This window comes from Macaca nemestrina, chromosome 19 (genome assembly GCF_043159975.1).
Source record: "Macaca nemestrina isolate mMacNem1 chromosome 19, mMacNem.hap1, whole genome shotgun sequence".
Taxonomy (NCBI): Eukaryota; Metazoa; Chordata; class Mammalia; order Primates; family Cercopithecidae; genus Macaca; species Macaca nemestrina.
Window position 1 is genome coordinate 82,685,806 of NC_092143.1, and position 13,395 is coordinate 82,699,200.

Here is a 13,395-nt window from a genome sequence, read left to right on the forward strand (position 1 = left end):
AGTAAAATTCCTATTACCAGAGAGAAGAGATCCTGACTTGTTTTAGACTAAACACAAATGAAGTATAATATTTATTTCTGAAATATTTACTAAATACTATGTGAGATAAACATTTACTTGTAATTTCTACTTAGTGTCTATATATATATATATATATATATATATTTTTTTTTTTTTTTTTTTTTTTTTTTTTTTTTGAGACGGACTCTCGCTCTGTTGCCCAGGCTGGAGTACAGTAGCGCGATCTCAGTTCACTGCAACCTCCGCCTCCTGGGTTCAAGCGATTCTCCTGCCTCAGCCTCCTGAGTAACTGGGATTATAGGTGAGTGCCATCACGCCTGGCTAATTTTTGTATTTTTTTTTGGTAGAGATGGCATTTCACTATGTTGGTCAGACAGGTCTTGAACTCCTGACCTCGTGATCCACCCACCTCGGCCTCCCAAAGTGCTGGGATTACAGGCATGATCTTCTTTTTTTTTTGGAGACAGAGTCTTGCTCTGTCACCCCTGCTGGAGTGCAATGACATAATCTTGGCTCATTGCAACCTCCGCCTCTGGAGTTTAAGTTATTCCCATGCCTCAGCCTCCTGAGTAGCTGGAATTACAGGTGTACACCACCACACTGGGCTAATTTTTGTCTTTTTAATAGAGATGGGGTTTTGCCATGTCGGCTAGGCTGGTCTTGAACTCCTGACCTCAAGTGATATACCTGCCTTGGCCTCCCAAAGTGCTGGGATTTTGGGTGTGAGTCATCACGCACGGCCAGTTTTCTTATCTTTTATACAAGGATCACAGCTGCTATCTATGGTCTTTGTGAAGACAAACTGATTTATATCTAAAGTCTAACACAGACTGGGCATGGTGGCTCATGCCTGTAATCCCAGCACTTTGGGAGGCCGAGGCAAGAGGAGTGCTTGAGACTGGGAGTTCAAGACCCCTGTCTCTAACACACAAACAACAAAAACCCCAGCAACAATGAAAGTCTAACACAGGGTTAGCTCAATACAAAATAACCATTATAGCGACACCATGCCCAGTGTTTTTTTTTCCTGAGACAGGGTCTTACTCCACCACCCAGGCTGGAGTGCAGTGGTACAATCACAGCTCACTGCGGCCTTGACCTCCTGGGCTTAGGTGACCCTCCCACCTCAGCCTCGCAACTAGCTGCGATTACAGGGATGTGTTACCATGCCAGACTAAGTTCTTGTATTTTTAGTAAAAATGGGTTTTGCCATGTCACCCAGGCTGGTCCTGAACTCCTGGGCTCAAGTGATCCGCCTGCCTCAGCCTCCCAAAGTGCTGGGATTACAGGTGTGAGACACTGTGGTTGTTTTTTTTTATTTTTATTTTTTTTCCCAAGGAACTTGCTCTGTCACCCAGGCTGGAATGCAGTGGCAATGATTATAGCTCATCACAGCCTTGAACTCCTGGGCTCAAGTGATCCTCCTGCCTCAGCCTTCCAGTAGCTGGGACTACAGGTGTGCACCAAATGAAGTCTCACTCCGTCACTCAGGCTGCGGTGCAGTGGTGTGATCTCGGCTCACTGCAACATCCACCTCCCAGGTTCAAGCAATTCTCCTGCCTCAGCCTCCCGAGTAGCTGGGATTACAGGCATGCACCACAAAGCCTGGCTATTTTTTGTATTTTTAGTAGAGATGGGGTTTTGCCATGTTGGCCAGGCTGGTTTCAAACTCCTGAACTCAAGTGATCCACTCACCTCAGCCTCCCAAAGTACTGGGATTATAGGTGTGAGCCACCACGCTCAGCCAATTTATTTTTGTAGAGATGAGGGTCTTGCTATGTTGCTCAGGCTGGTCTCAAACTCCTGATCTCGAGCTATCTGACTGGCTTGGCCTCCCAGAGTGCTGGGATTACAGCTGTGAGCCACCCACCTGGCTCTTACAGCTTTCTTTAAGGCACTTAGCAATATGTATCAAAAGCTACACTAATGTGCATTCTTTCACTCAGAAAATTCAGTTCTGGCCAAAAAAAAAAAAAAAAAAAAAATCGAGACAGAAACGAAAGCAAAAAAGTAACAATGTTTACATAGTATTGCTCTTAATAATGGTAGAAAACTTGAAAATGAAAGCGAAAACATAATGTTCACAACAGTGTTGCTCTTTATAATGGTAGAAAACTGGAAAATGAAAGTGAAAACAATGTTCACAATAGTGTTGCTCTTTATAATGGTAGAAAACTGGAAACAGCCTACATGTTAAAAACTAGAGGACTGAGTAAATAAAATACAGTAGGTTATTCCTGTGGAACACCACACAGCTACTGGGCGTCATGTTGGAAAAGGACAGTCAATCAAATGGAAATTGCTCATGTTTTGTTAATTAAAAAGCAAGTCTGTGTCTTTGTTCTTAAAATAATTAAGGAGCTTTTTCTTTTTATATAAAACAGTTGAGTTTGTAATTGATAATGTAAATAATTAGCATCATTCTAATTTCATGAGTATTTGATCTACAATAATATATTAGCTGATCACAAAGCAATTCAGAACTAAATTATGGTTACTTAAACAGTAAACTGTTCTGTGTGATAATTTGGACCCACATTTAAGTTAAACCCCAAAGACAGCAATGGGTGGTAAGAAATTTCTGGTGGACAATGTCATCAAATGAAAACTCTGCAGGGGAGCACAGGTCATATCCTGGAATGGTGGAAGGCACCTCTTAAAAGAATATGGAGTCTCTATGGAAAGGGAGATTAAATAAGATCACATATATACAGAGTTTACCATATAGTAGGTATTTTGGTGGCTAGAAAGCATTTATTAAAATGTAAAACAAACAAACAAACAAAAAAACGTTGCTAGAATGAGTCCTGATAAGTTAACAGGTGAAATTTACATACACATGATAGCATTTCCTATATCGGGGTGAATAAAGTGTTCAGTTTGCAGTTGGAAGTGTCACTGCTTCCTCCTCACGGGGAAATTCTGGTATCTCCTTCAATTGTTTTGTGGATTTCATTACAGAGGGTGGGCAAAGAGGCTCATACAAGGGGCAGCAGAGGCAGGTGGACTCCACTGGTGAGTTCAGTACCAGCTGAGTACTAACTCAGTAGTGGGCCACTCCCTCTTGGAAAAGAAATTTCTCATTGCTCTATGAGGCCTTCAGGAGGCCCTGAAGGATAAGAAGGATGGGAGGTGGTGGGTGGGAAGGCTCTGGTCTCCATCTCCATTTCTAGCTGATTGACACTGTACTTCTGTGTAAGTCTGGTGTGAAGAAAAAGTTTTGGCACTTAAAAACATGTTTGGGCCCAGGTGCGGAGGCTCACGCTTGTAGTCCCAGCACTTTGGGAGGCCGAGGTGGGCAGATCACTTGAGGTCAGAAGTTCGAGACCAGTCTGGCCAACATGGTGAAATCCTGTCTCTACTAATAATACAAAAATTAGCTGAGTGTGGTGGTGGGCCCCTGTAATCCCAGCTATTCGGGAGGCTGAAGCAGGACAATTGCTTGAACCCAGGAGGCGGAGGTTGCAGTGAGCTGAGGTCACTCTACTGCATTCCAGCCTTGGCAATGGAGTGAGGCTCCATCTCAAAAAAAACCCCCAAAAACCATGTTTGGAAGCCAGTCATTAAATTTGAGGAGAGGGAAAATGGGGAAACAGCTGACACAACTGAGAGGCAAGAAGAAAAGAATAAAGTCAACCTTTCTTGAGACTGCCCTTTATTTGTTCTCTACTGTCTTCTACAGCCCTGAGTCTTCACTTGCTCTTTGCTCATGGTGCAGCATCAGCCAGGAATTCACTAGACAAGTCAGCAGAGTCACCAGATGCCAGACATGCAGTAAGGAGCAGAGGTTTGAGTAAGACTGCATCTCTGCTCTTGGGAAGGCATGGGAGAAATACATCAACATGCGGTGGCACAGCCCGGTTCACATCCCACAACAAAATGGAAAGCCCTCTGCCGTCTTTTATACTCATTCTAAAACCTAAGTCCTACTACTCTTCCGTGTGGCTTCTCCAGCCTTTCAGCCCCTGTGGTGTTTACTCACTGACTGAACTGACCTCCGCAGCCTCTGGACTTCTGTAGTGTCCAGTCACACTGTACACAGCCTAAGACAGTGTCTGGAAGACACTGTGCTCACTCAGCACTTGGAATGATTCTCAGGTATGTTTTTTATATTCTATTTAAATTATAAACAGGAGGGCAAAGACCATCATATTTCTGTCTCTACTTTTAGTACTTACTGAAGGCATTCAATAAATATTTGACTGGAAAAAAAGGAGTGGTACTGGAAAAAAAAAAGAAGTTGGTGAAAAGAATAGGAGAAGAGTTTCAAAACGCACTAAAAAGTAGAGAACAAAAAATTACTATAAGATGTGAACCAAAAAAACCCTGTAATGTGATATGGGATGTATTTAACGGTCTCTGTATTGTGGCCATTTGTAAGACAGCAGATATGACCAGAGGTAAGTAAATCTTGGTTTAGGAATAGATAGAATTCCTCAACATCTTTTCCAGTTTCACGCTTCTGGAGCTACCAAGTTTTGGAACTGGAAGAGACCTAGAGGTCACAGAATCAGCTCCTCTCATCAGAGGGAGAACACAGTGGTGGCTGACAAGGCCAAGTGTCCATTCCAGCACCCAGTCCATACACCCTGAGCGGGCCCAGGGCAGGTGCGACTCGGAGAACTGTTCTTTACTAATTCACACTGTAAGGAAACACAGTTTGAGTTTCCAGGTGTTCATTCATGTCTATATAAATGTCAGTTCATTAAATGGCTTTAAAATAGACCTTCTTCTGAGCTGGCTTTAACCAGCTGATGATCTGAAATCAGCTAATGTTAACAGAGTGTTTTAGAATAAACACAATTCATCTACCACTGTTAAAGAGAACTACTGTCTCATCAATAGAAAGTTTATTAAAACTTTGATTAATAAAAACCCCAAACTTGAAACAGTTGATTAAAAATAAAGACTTCGGTTTATCTGTGTTTTCTGAATGTTAACATTTGAATATCATTTAGAAGTTTTTGGCTGGGTGTGGTGGCTCATGCCTGTAATCCCAGCACTTTGGGAGGCTGAGGCGGGTGGATCACTTGAGGTCAGGATTTTGAGACCAGCCTGGCCAACATGGTGAAACTCCATCTCTAATAAAAACATTAAAAAATTAGTTGGGCATGGTGGCAGGCACCTATAATCCCAGTTACTCAGGAGGCTGAGACAGGAGAATCGCTTGAACCTGGGAGGTCGAGGTTGCAGTGAGCAGAGATTGGACTGTTGTGCTCCAGACTGGGTGGCACAGCGAGACTCTGTCTCAAAAAAAAAAAAAAAAAAAAAAAAAAATATATATATATATATATATATATGAATTTAAAAACTTCTAAATATATATAATATATATCAAAAAGGAATTATATATATATTTAAAAAGGAACATAAGGCATTCCCACATTTAATACCTCTGTTCTTTTCTTATACTTAAAAATAACAATTTTAGATTGAAGAGGAAGGGAGGAATATGCTTATTTCCATACCCTTGTCTAAGATCATTCACTCTGTTCCATAAATCTTTGAGATTTCTACCACCACGACTTAAGAACTATGATTCATCCAGGTTTAAACCAGTAGCTAGTGACAAAAGTCAGAGGTAGCTGGAATCCAGATCTCACATTTCTCTTTTCGGCAATGTATTGCTTGCTTCATAATCTAACTGATGAAAATGGCCTCTCTTTGATTAAGAATAGCGTGCCCAGCAAATCATCTCAAGATGTGGATTTGGGGCATTACCACTTTATCTTCAAAAAGAAGACCACAAAGAAGGTTACAGAGGCTGCAGATTTATCTGATCATGCCTTGCTGTGTGGTCTTGCCTCATGAGGTGATGGAAGAGGACTAGAAAACGAGTTACAAGTAGGCCTGTGGGGTGCAGGAAGGTGGTTCCTGGCAGCTGCAGATTGGTGCCACCCAACCAAACTCTCTGTGAAGGGACTGTGATCTGTGTAGCCATGGTCACAGAGGTTCCCGGGCCTTTGAGTGCTATGACTGAGAAACTGAGTTCTTCATTTATTTAATTTTAATATAACTTAAATTTAAATAGCCACGTGTGGGAGTGGCTCCCGAACTGGAGCTCTGTCTAGATATCTGAGCTAGATGCTTTTAAAATGTAAATCGCTGTTCTTACAGGTTAGTGTGAATTTATCTAAATATTTGAGTGTCTACTGGGTGTTAGAAACTGGAGATATAAAGTAAATTTATCATGGTTCCTCCTCTGAGGGAACATGTACTCTGGTGGGACAAAGAAATAAGTGAATAATTACATGACAGGGTGTTAAGTGTTCCAGCGAAACAGAGGGATGAATGGGTTATGACAGAATCACAAAGAAGGGGTCCTGGCAGGCTAGCGGTATCCGGGAGACTTCCTAAGACAAAGCGAGGCCGTGCTGACTCTGACAAGGACATGAGGGGAGATCGCAGACATGGCTAAGCACCACGCTGAGCACCGATGGGCTGTGCAGGAAGAGTCAACGGCTGCGCGTGGCTGAGGCATAAACCAGAGGCAGGGAAGGTGTGACATTAGGCCATAGGTGTCTGCAGGCGTGTGATCAGGGGATGCAAATTTTATTCTGTACGCGCCAGGGAGCCTTCCGAAGGTTTTAAGCAGGAGTTACAAAGAGCAGTGAGTGCAAGATGGAATTTGGGGAGCCACGAAGAAAAGTCAGATAGACTGAAGAGACAGTGAGAGAGAGAGAGACCAACTGACATTGGTAATACAAATATTTCTTATTGTTATTAATATTTGAAAAACCTTTAGTAGCAAAATTATTATTGGTATTGCTTAGAATGGGGTGGAGACCAATGAGAGGAGAATTAAAGAATAATTCCTCAGATTCTACCTTGGGTGGAGCCAGCAACTAGGACAGCAAGCAGAAGATGAGAAACTAGGGGGTGTGTGTGCGTGCACGCACGTGTGTGTATGTGCATGTGTGTAGCTAGGGTTTGTGTGAAGCTGGGGGGTGTGCGTAGCTAGGGTGTGTGTGTGCATGCACGCATGTGCAGCTAGGGGAGGTGTGTATGAAGCTAGGGTGTGTGTGTGTGCATGTGCGTGCGTAGCTAGGCTGTGGGTGTAAAGCTAGGATGCGTATGTATGTGAGTGTGTAGCTAGGGTGTGTATGTGTGTGTGCGTGTGCATGCATATGTAGCTAGGGTGTGTGTGTGTGATTTGGCAAGTGGGTGAGGGAGAAGGGAGGGAAGAAGAGAATGTCATTTTACCTAAGTTGATTTTGAGGAAGGGGCAGTGGAAACCCGGCAGGCAATGATGTATACAATACTGATATTGCAGATGGGGGCTTGAGATGGGTGTGGGAAGCATTAGCATATAGGTGGATGTTGACATCAGGAAGGATATGAGATCTTTCCCCCTCCACAAAGGGCAGTAGGTGGAAGATGAAATCTGGAGAACACTATTAGAATTTTCTTTTTTGGAGTTTTATCTGTCGGTATTATGATCACAAAAAGAACAGTCCTAAGTATGAGTGTGTGGATTTTAGAGGGACAAGAATCTATGCAAAATGTTTTTCTTAACTTTATTTTTTTGTTCCCCAAACAAACGGGAAGATATTAAGGTAATGTAAGTTGCAAAACTGTTGACTTGTTTTAACCCCACTTATAATTTAAGACTGTATATATGTGTGTGTGTGTATATATACATTTTTTTCTTTTTCTTTCTCTTTTTTTGTTTTTTGAGACAGAGTCTCACTCTGTTGCCCAGGTTGGAATGCAGTGGCGCAATCACAGCTCACCTCAGACTCGAACTCCCGGGCTCAGGGAATCCTCCTGCCTTAGCCTCCCAACTAGCTGGGACCAGAGGTATGCGCTACTGCACATGGCTAATTTTAAAATTTTTTATAGAGACAGGGTCTTGCTATGTTGCCCAGGCTGGTGTCAAACTCCTGGGCTCAGTGATACTCCTGCCTTGGCCTACCAAAGTGCTGGGATTATAGATGTGAGCCAACATGCCCGACAAAAATTTTAGTATTCTATAAATTATAGCCACTATATTGGTCTTTACTAATAACAGAAAGTAATCTACTATTTAATTTCCTGCAAATCAAATTAATTTTAGTCCTAGCTTTATTGGTTGAAAAATGGGAAGAGATTAAGCAACAACTGAAGCCAGATAATCAGTAAACTGGGTCAGAGAGCATTAAGCACCCTCATCTTGGAGTCAAGCTGTGTGAACTGGGGCCTTACCTCAGACTCAGAGCTGTCCAGTTCGGCCAGAGTTGGGGCTTTGAGGAGCTTCTTCCGCTGTGCAGGCACCTGCTGTGCACTACTTAACCCGTTTTCTTTTGTTTGTGATGTCAAACCTCCATTCACCATAGATGACTCCATAAGATTCTTTGTAGATTCAGGGGTAGTTACATCTGGTAAAAAAGCAAAAGCTTACCTTTTCTTGAGCCAAGACAGGTTATCTGTGTTGAAAGCATACCAGGTAACACAGCATTTCACACAAAAACACAGAGGCTTGACTCAGTAACACCTTGCCTATGTATAGAAAACTTTTTCTGGTTGGATATTGACTGTCAAATTCAATTAAAGGAAACTTTAAAATGAATAATTACATATTCATACGTGTAGATGAGAATTTATAGAGTTAAAACTGATAACTGACTCCAACCTGTTTATTTTCCAGATGAAGAAACTGGGGCTGAGAGAAGCTAGTTTACTTCACAGCCTCTAAGGATCTAGTGATATATGGATGAAGAAAGGACACACACAAAGCCTTACCAGACACATGGCTGTAAGATCTGAAAATGTTTTGGTTTAAGAATAAAAATGGCTAATAATCTATATTCATATAAACATATTTAATGTGAACACAAAAAGTCTGGGATACATTTCCTCTGATGTGTCTGATTTATATTACTAAGAGCTCAAATTTGGATGAGAAGGCAAAACGACAAATGACAGACAATGAAGCAGTCTACAGTGTGGTGTGATGGGGATGGTTTGGGTCTCTACTGCTATCTGCTCTCCTTTCATCTGTAAAATGAGGATACTAACAGAGGCGGGCTTATTGTGAGCATTAAACAGGTTAATAATTGCATATAAAATTCTGTGCCTAGTACAGGCAGTGAACAATAAATGTTAGCAATTATTCCTACTGATTTTGATCTCTATTGGTGAATAAATAAACTAAGGCTCAGATGGATTTGGCCAGAGTGGCACCATGGTGTCATGCCACAGCTGATCTGTCAGTCTTTGTCAGTACTGACTCTGATGGCCTGCTTTTTGGTACCATAGCCTGGAATCCTTGAAGGCAAATGGAACTACTTTCAAATGAAGAGTTAAAAATGGGCTAAATTTAGTAACTATAAAATCAGTGTATTTAGAAGTGAAAAAGAGCAGTTACTGCATGATGCAATTTATAGACCAGCACACTCAACTGCTCTTTGCATGCGGACAGTCTGTGAGGCTGCCGTAAATGGGGCAAAGGGCATGTTAAGTACTAAAGTGAAAAAGACTGACTGATGCTCTTTTAGAGGGGAAAGCACTGTAAACGAGGTTACTGTAAACACAAGAATGTGGCCCGGCGTGGTGGCTCACGCCTGTAATCCCAGCACTTTGGGAGGCTGAGGCAGGGGGATCAATTGAGGTCAGGAGTTTGAGACCAGCCTGACCAACATGGTGAAAGCCCATCTCCACTAAAAATACAAAAATCAGCTGGGAGTGGTGGTGGACGCCTGTAATCCCAGCTACTCAAGAGGCTGAGGCAGGAGAATCAAAGCGAGACTGTGTCTCAAAAAAAAGAACAACCCCCCCCTCCAAGAATGTGCTGTTTATAGTAGGATATTTCCCCCCAAGCAAGTAATATTTACACACCTTAAGGATGAGAGGTAGAGCTCCAGGACACATGTGGTATACAAGTGTGTTCTAGTGCAGCTTTCCCTGACATTATTTATAAGAACCATGTAAATTATTTCTTATTACAAATGATATATATCCTATTTAATATTTATGATTTCTGCTTATTTTTGAAGGATTTGAACAAGCTAGAAACAATGGAAGGAAAAGAAAAAGAAAAAAGGGAAAGAGAAGGGAGGGAGAAAGGAAAGAAGGAAGAACAGCTGTCTATTAATTTTTACATAAAATTTTTAATCGAGAACTTGACAACACGTGCGTTTATTTTATTGTTACCTTCCCAGGCATTACATAGCTAGAACAAATAAAGAATTGGTGATGGTGGTGGGGAGTGCTGAAAGGGACAAAAGGAAACAAGCAGCAAGGTTTTATACAAATTATAAATGTAAAAATCTTAAAATAAATATTTCAATAAGGAGATAAGAGAAATAGAATTGTTGATATTTTATAGGAATCTTCTAAAAGGAGATATAATGAGAAATAGAATTGTTGACATTTTGTAGGAATTTTCTAAGAGAAAGCACAAGTATTTCAAACGCACACAGCTTCTACCTTTCCTAGCCACGTACTCACAGAGGTTCCCACCGTTGACCTGGCAGCAGGTCACTTTCTAATTATTACAACTGGAGTTATAATAAGAGAAACACAACCAGCTTTCCACGCTGGCCCCACATTTCCAATCAACAAAATCAGAGTTTCCCTAAGAATAGCACTGCATGCATACCATTGCACAGAGGAACACTCAAATAGTTTTGGCAGTTATTTATTTATTTACTTATTTATTTGAGACAGTCTTACTCTGTCACCAGGCTGGAGTGCAGTGGCGTGATCTCGGCTCACTGTAACTTCCGCCTCCTGGGTTCAAGCGATTCTCCTGCCTCGGCCTCCCAAGTAGCTGGGACTACAGGCACGTGCCACCACGCCCAGCTGTTTTGTATTTTTAGTAGAGTCAGGATTTCACCATGTTGGCCAGGATGGTCTCAATCTCCTGACCTCGTGATCCTCCCGCCTCAGCCTCCCAAAGTGCTGCGATTACAGGCGTGAGCCACCGCACGCAGCCCATATTTATTTTAATGTGCTGGGAAAAAAAATACTCTATTTTTTTGCTACAGAAAAGCATACTGTATTTTAAGATCCATGATTTTATTGCTTGAGAGATGTTTAAAGTTGTTTATGGCGCACTAAAAATTTTAATAGTACTGGTGACACTCAAGGCTGGCAGAAAATTATAAAGATGGTATATGAACTGAAGTTTAGGGAATGCTGTCAAATGACAGTGGCTGCCCTGAGTTCAGTCCATTCTCAATGCAGGGGATTTGAGAAATTGTCCAACAGCTCTCTAATTGCCTGAACCCTGTGCTATGAGATTGATAACTGTCATTTTAGCTAATTGACTGACAGTAGTGAAAGAAAACATCTGTATTAAATTCAAAGCTTTGAGAAAAACTGAATAAATAAAAAATGGGTTATGTAACAGCCAGGTTTCAAGATGATCTAAACACTGAATGATTTTATCTCACAACACAGATCTGCAAAAGACTTAATCGAACTTTTTTTTTTTTAGACATGGTCTCATTCTGTTGCCCAGGTTGGAGTACAGTGGTGCAATCATGGCTCACTGCAGCCTTGACCTCTTGGGCTCAGGCAATCCTCCCACCTCAGCCTCCCAAGTAGCTGGGACTACAGGTGTGCACCACCACACCTAGCTAATTTTTTAGTATTTTGTGTGTGTGTGTGTGTAGAGACAGGGTTTTGCCATATTTCCCAGGCTGGTCTTATTTTAAACTCCTGGGCTTAAGCAAACCTCCCACCTTACCCTCCCAAAGTGCTGGGATTATAGACGTGAGCCACTGTGCCCAGAAAATGTATTTTTAAGAAGTTTGATTACTTATATTTTTCTGTTTAAATGAATAAATCACCATTTTTACTTTAATGTATCACATGAGAAAAGCAAAACACTTGGATAGGCTTTGTATTTCTTATATATAAGATGGCATTTCTTAAAAAAAACTGGTGATATTTATATGTAAGCAAAATATTTAAGAGGTGAAATATTTAGATATGGCTTTAGAAATCACATACCTTAGGTTTAGAACCTAAAATGCATACCCATGATATTAAATATATGTCTATTGCCTTATTTAGTGTGAGGAAATGTGACTGACATATAGATTATATACTTAATATCTGTATAGGAAAAACAAGTTATACTTACCATAAGTGATGTTGAATAAAGATTTTCACTAATAATTAATATTTCTCAGATATACTTAAGCAGTAGAATATACTTCATTATCTTGTACTTAAGTTCAGGGTTATCATCTACACTGTATGTTTACAATGTTTCTCACTAGTTTGTTCATTTTCTAACTCAGAAAATGCACTCCAATCTTTGCATTTAAGTTAGAAGAATGAATCAATCTTTTCTATTTATAATTCGGGCAATTTTAATTAATAGTTAAAATGCAACAATGAAAAACATAAAAGCAGCACAAGAAATCAAGAATGAAGCATTAGGAAGTCACAAAGTACACGAAGACATGAAATAAATTACAGCAAATGATAAGCAGTGAAACCAAATAAAAATTCTCTGCTACCCTTTTACACTAAGAAGTTTAAGTACCAAGAGTTTTCTTTCCAAACAGAACCCATCGTATAGGCTGCAAGAACATAGAACACACAACATACCTGTACATGAGGTGTGTGAGCATGCATTGAGCATACTGTCAAAATCAGCAATGTGTGCCTAATTTAGATTAGCCAATGGCCAATGTGTTTAGGCAGCCAACCACTCCCTTCCTTATTGTGGTCCAACTAATAGAAGCATCTTTTGTAGATATTCAAAAAAGATAGAGTGTCTGTAATGTATATTGCCAACTTCTGGGGATTAGTATTGACATATGCATTACTATTTTTCTGCATTTATTTTCCAGATCAAATTTTTTACAAGGTCACTTTGCAAATGGCTGAAAAAATAAAAATTCCAAGTGAATAAAGAAAAAAGGAAAAGCTCTTCTGTGGTCAGCCAAAAATAGTAACTGAGTGATTGTAAAATATTATAGTCACGTCTGATACCTACACAAATAAGCAGAAGATTTAAAAACAGTTGGAAACTAGCTTTGTAGCTGGAAGATACTCAATAAATATTCATATACAGAATATACTAGAACTCTTTAAACATGAATTTGTAAGTAAGGTATGCCAACAATTCTTTGTATCTTGAGGCATTCCACGGCATTTAACAGAAAATCCTGAAAGAAAATATTTGTGCCAATATCTCATCTCATTTTATACTTAAAACAGTAGCTTCCAAAATTAAAAACTCTAACTTGCAAAATATTTTACTGGGATTAAGTTGGCTTTGAAAATTCAACTGGCTGGGTGAGGTGGCTTACGCCTGTATTCCTAGCACTTTGGGAGGCCAGTTGGTGAACTGCTTAAGCCCAGGAGTTCGAGAGCAGCCTGGGCAACTGGTGAAACCCTGTCTCTATTTCCTAAAATAAATAAATAAATAAATAA

General features: G+C 40.5%; 1 protein-coding gene and 1 long non-coding RNA gene across 8 annotated transcripts in view; one reads left to right on the forward strand and one right to left on the reverse strand.

Annotated features, from left to right (window-relative positions):
- The window catches only part of LOC139360083 (uncharacterized), a 44,126-nt gene extending 34,952 nt beyond the window's left edge, over positions 1-9,174 (forward strand). The window contains exons 2-4 of one of the 2 annotated variants that reach the window (XR_011617169.1): positions 3,704-4,119; positions 7,704-7,821; positions 8,648-9,174. This is a non-coding gene — a long non-coding RNA (uncharacterized lncRNA). Of the gene's footprint in view, positions 1-3,397; positions 4,120-7,703; positions 7,822-8,647 lie in introns of those variants that run through there. The other variant, XR_011617168.1, reaches the window with a different exon arrangement.
- The window catches only part of LOC105478922 (spire type actin nucleation factor 1), a 192,720-nt gene that overhangs the window by 21,168 nt on the left and 158,157 nt on the right, over positions 1-13,395 (reverse strand). For all 6 annotated transcript variants that reach the window (XM_071085718.1, XM_071085719.1, XM_071085720.1 and 3 more), the window contains one exon: positions 8,206-8,378. In XM_071085718.1, coding sequence (XP_070941819.1) covers positions 8,206-8,378 — 173 coding nt within the window. The remainder of the gene's footprint in view (positions 1-8,205; positions 8,379-13,395) is intronic.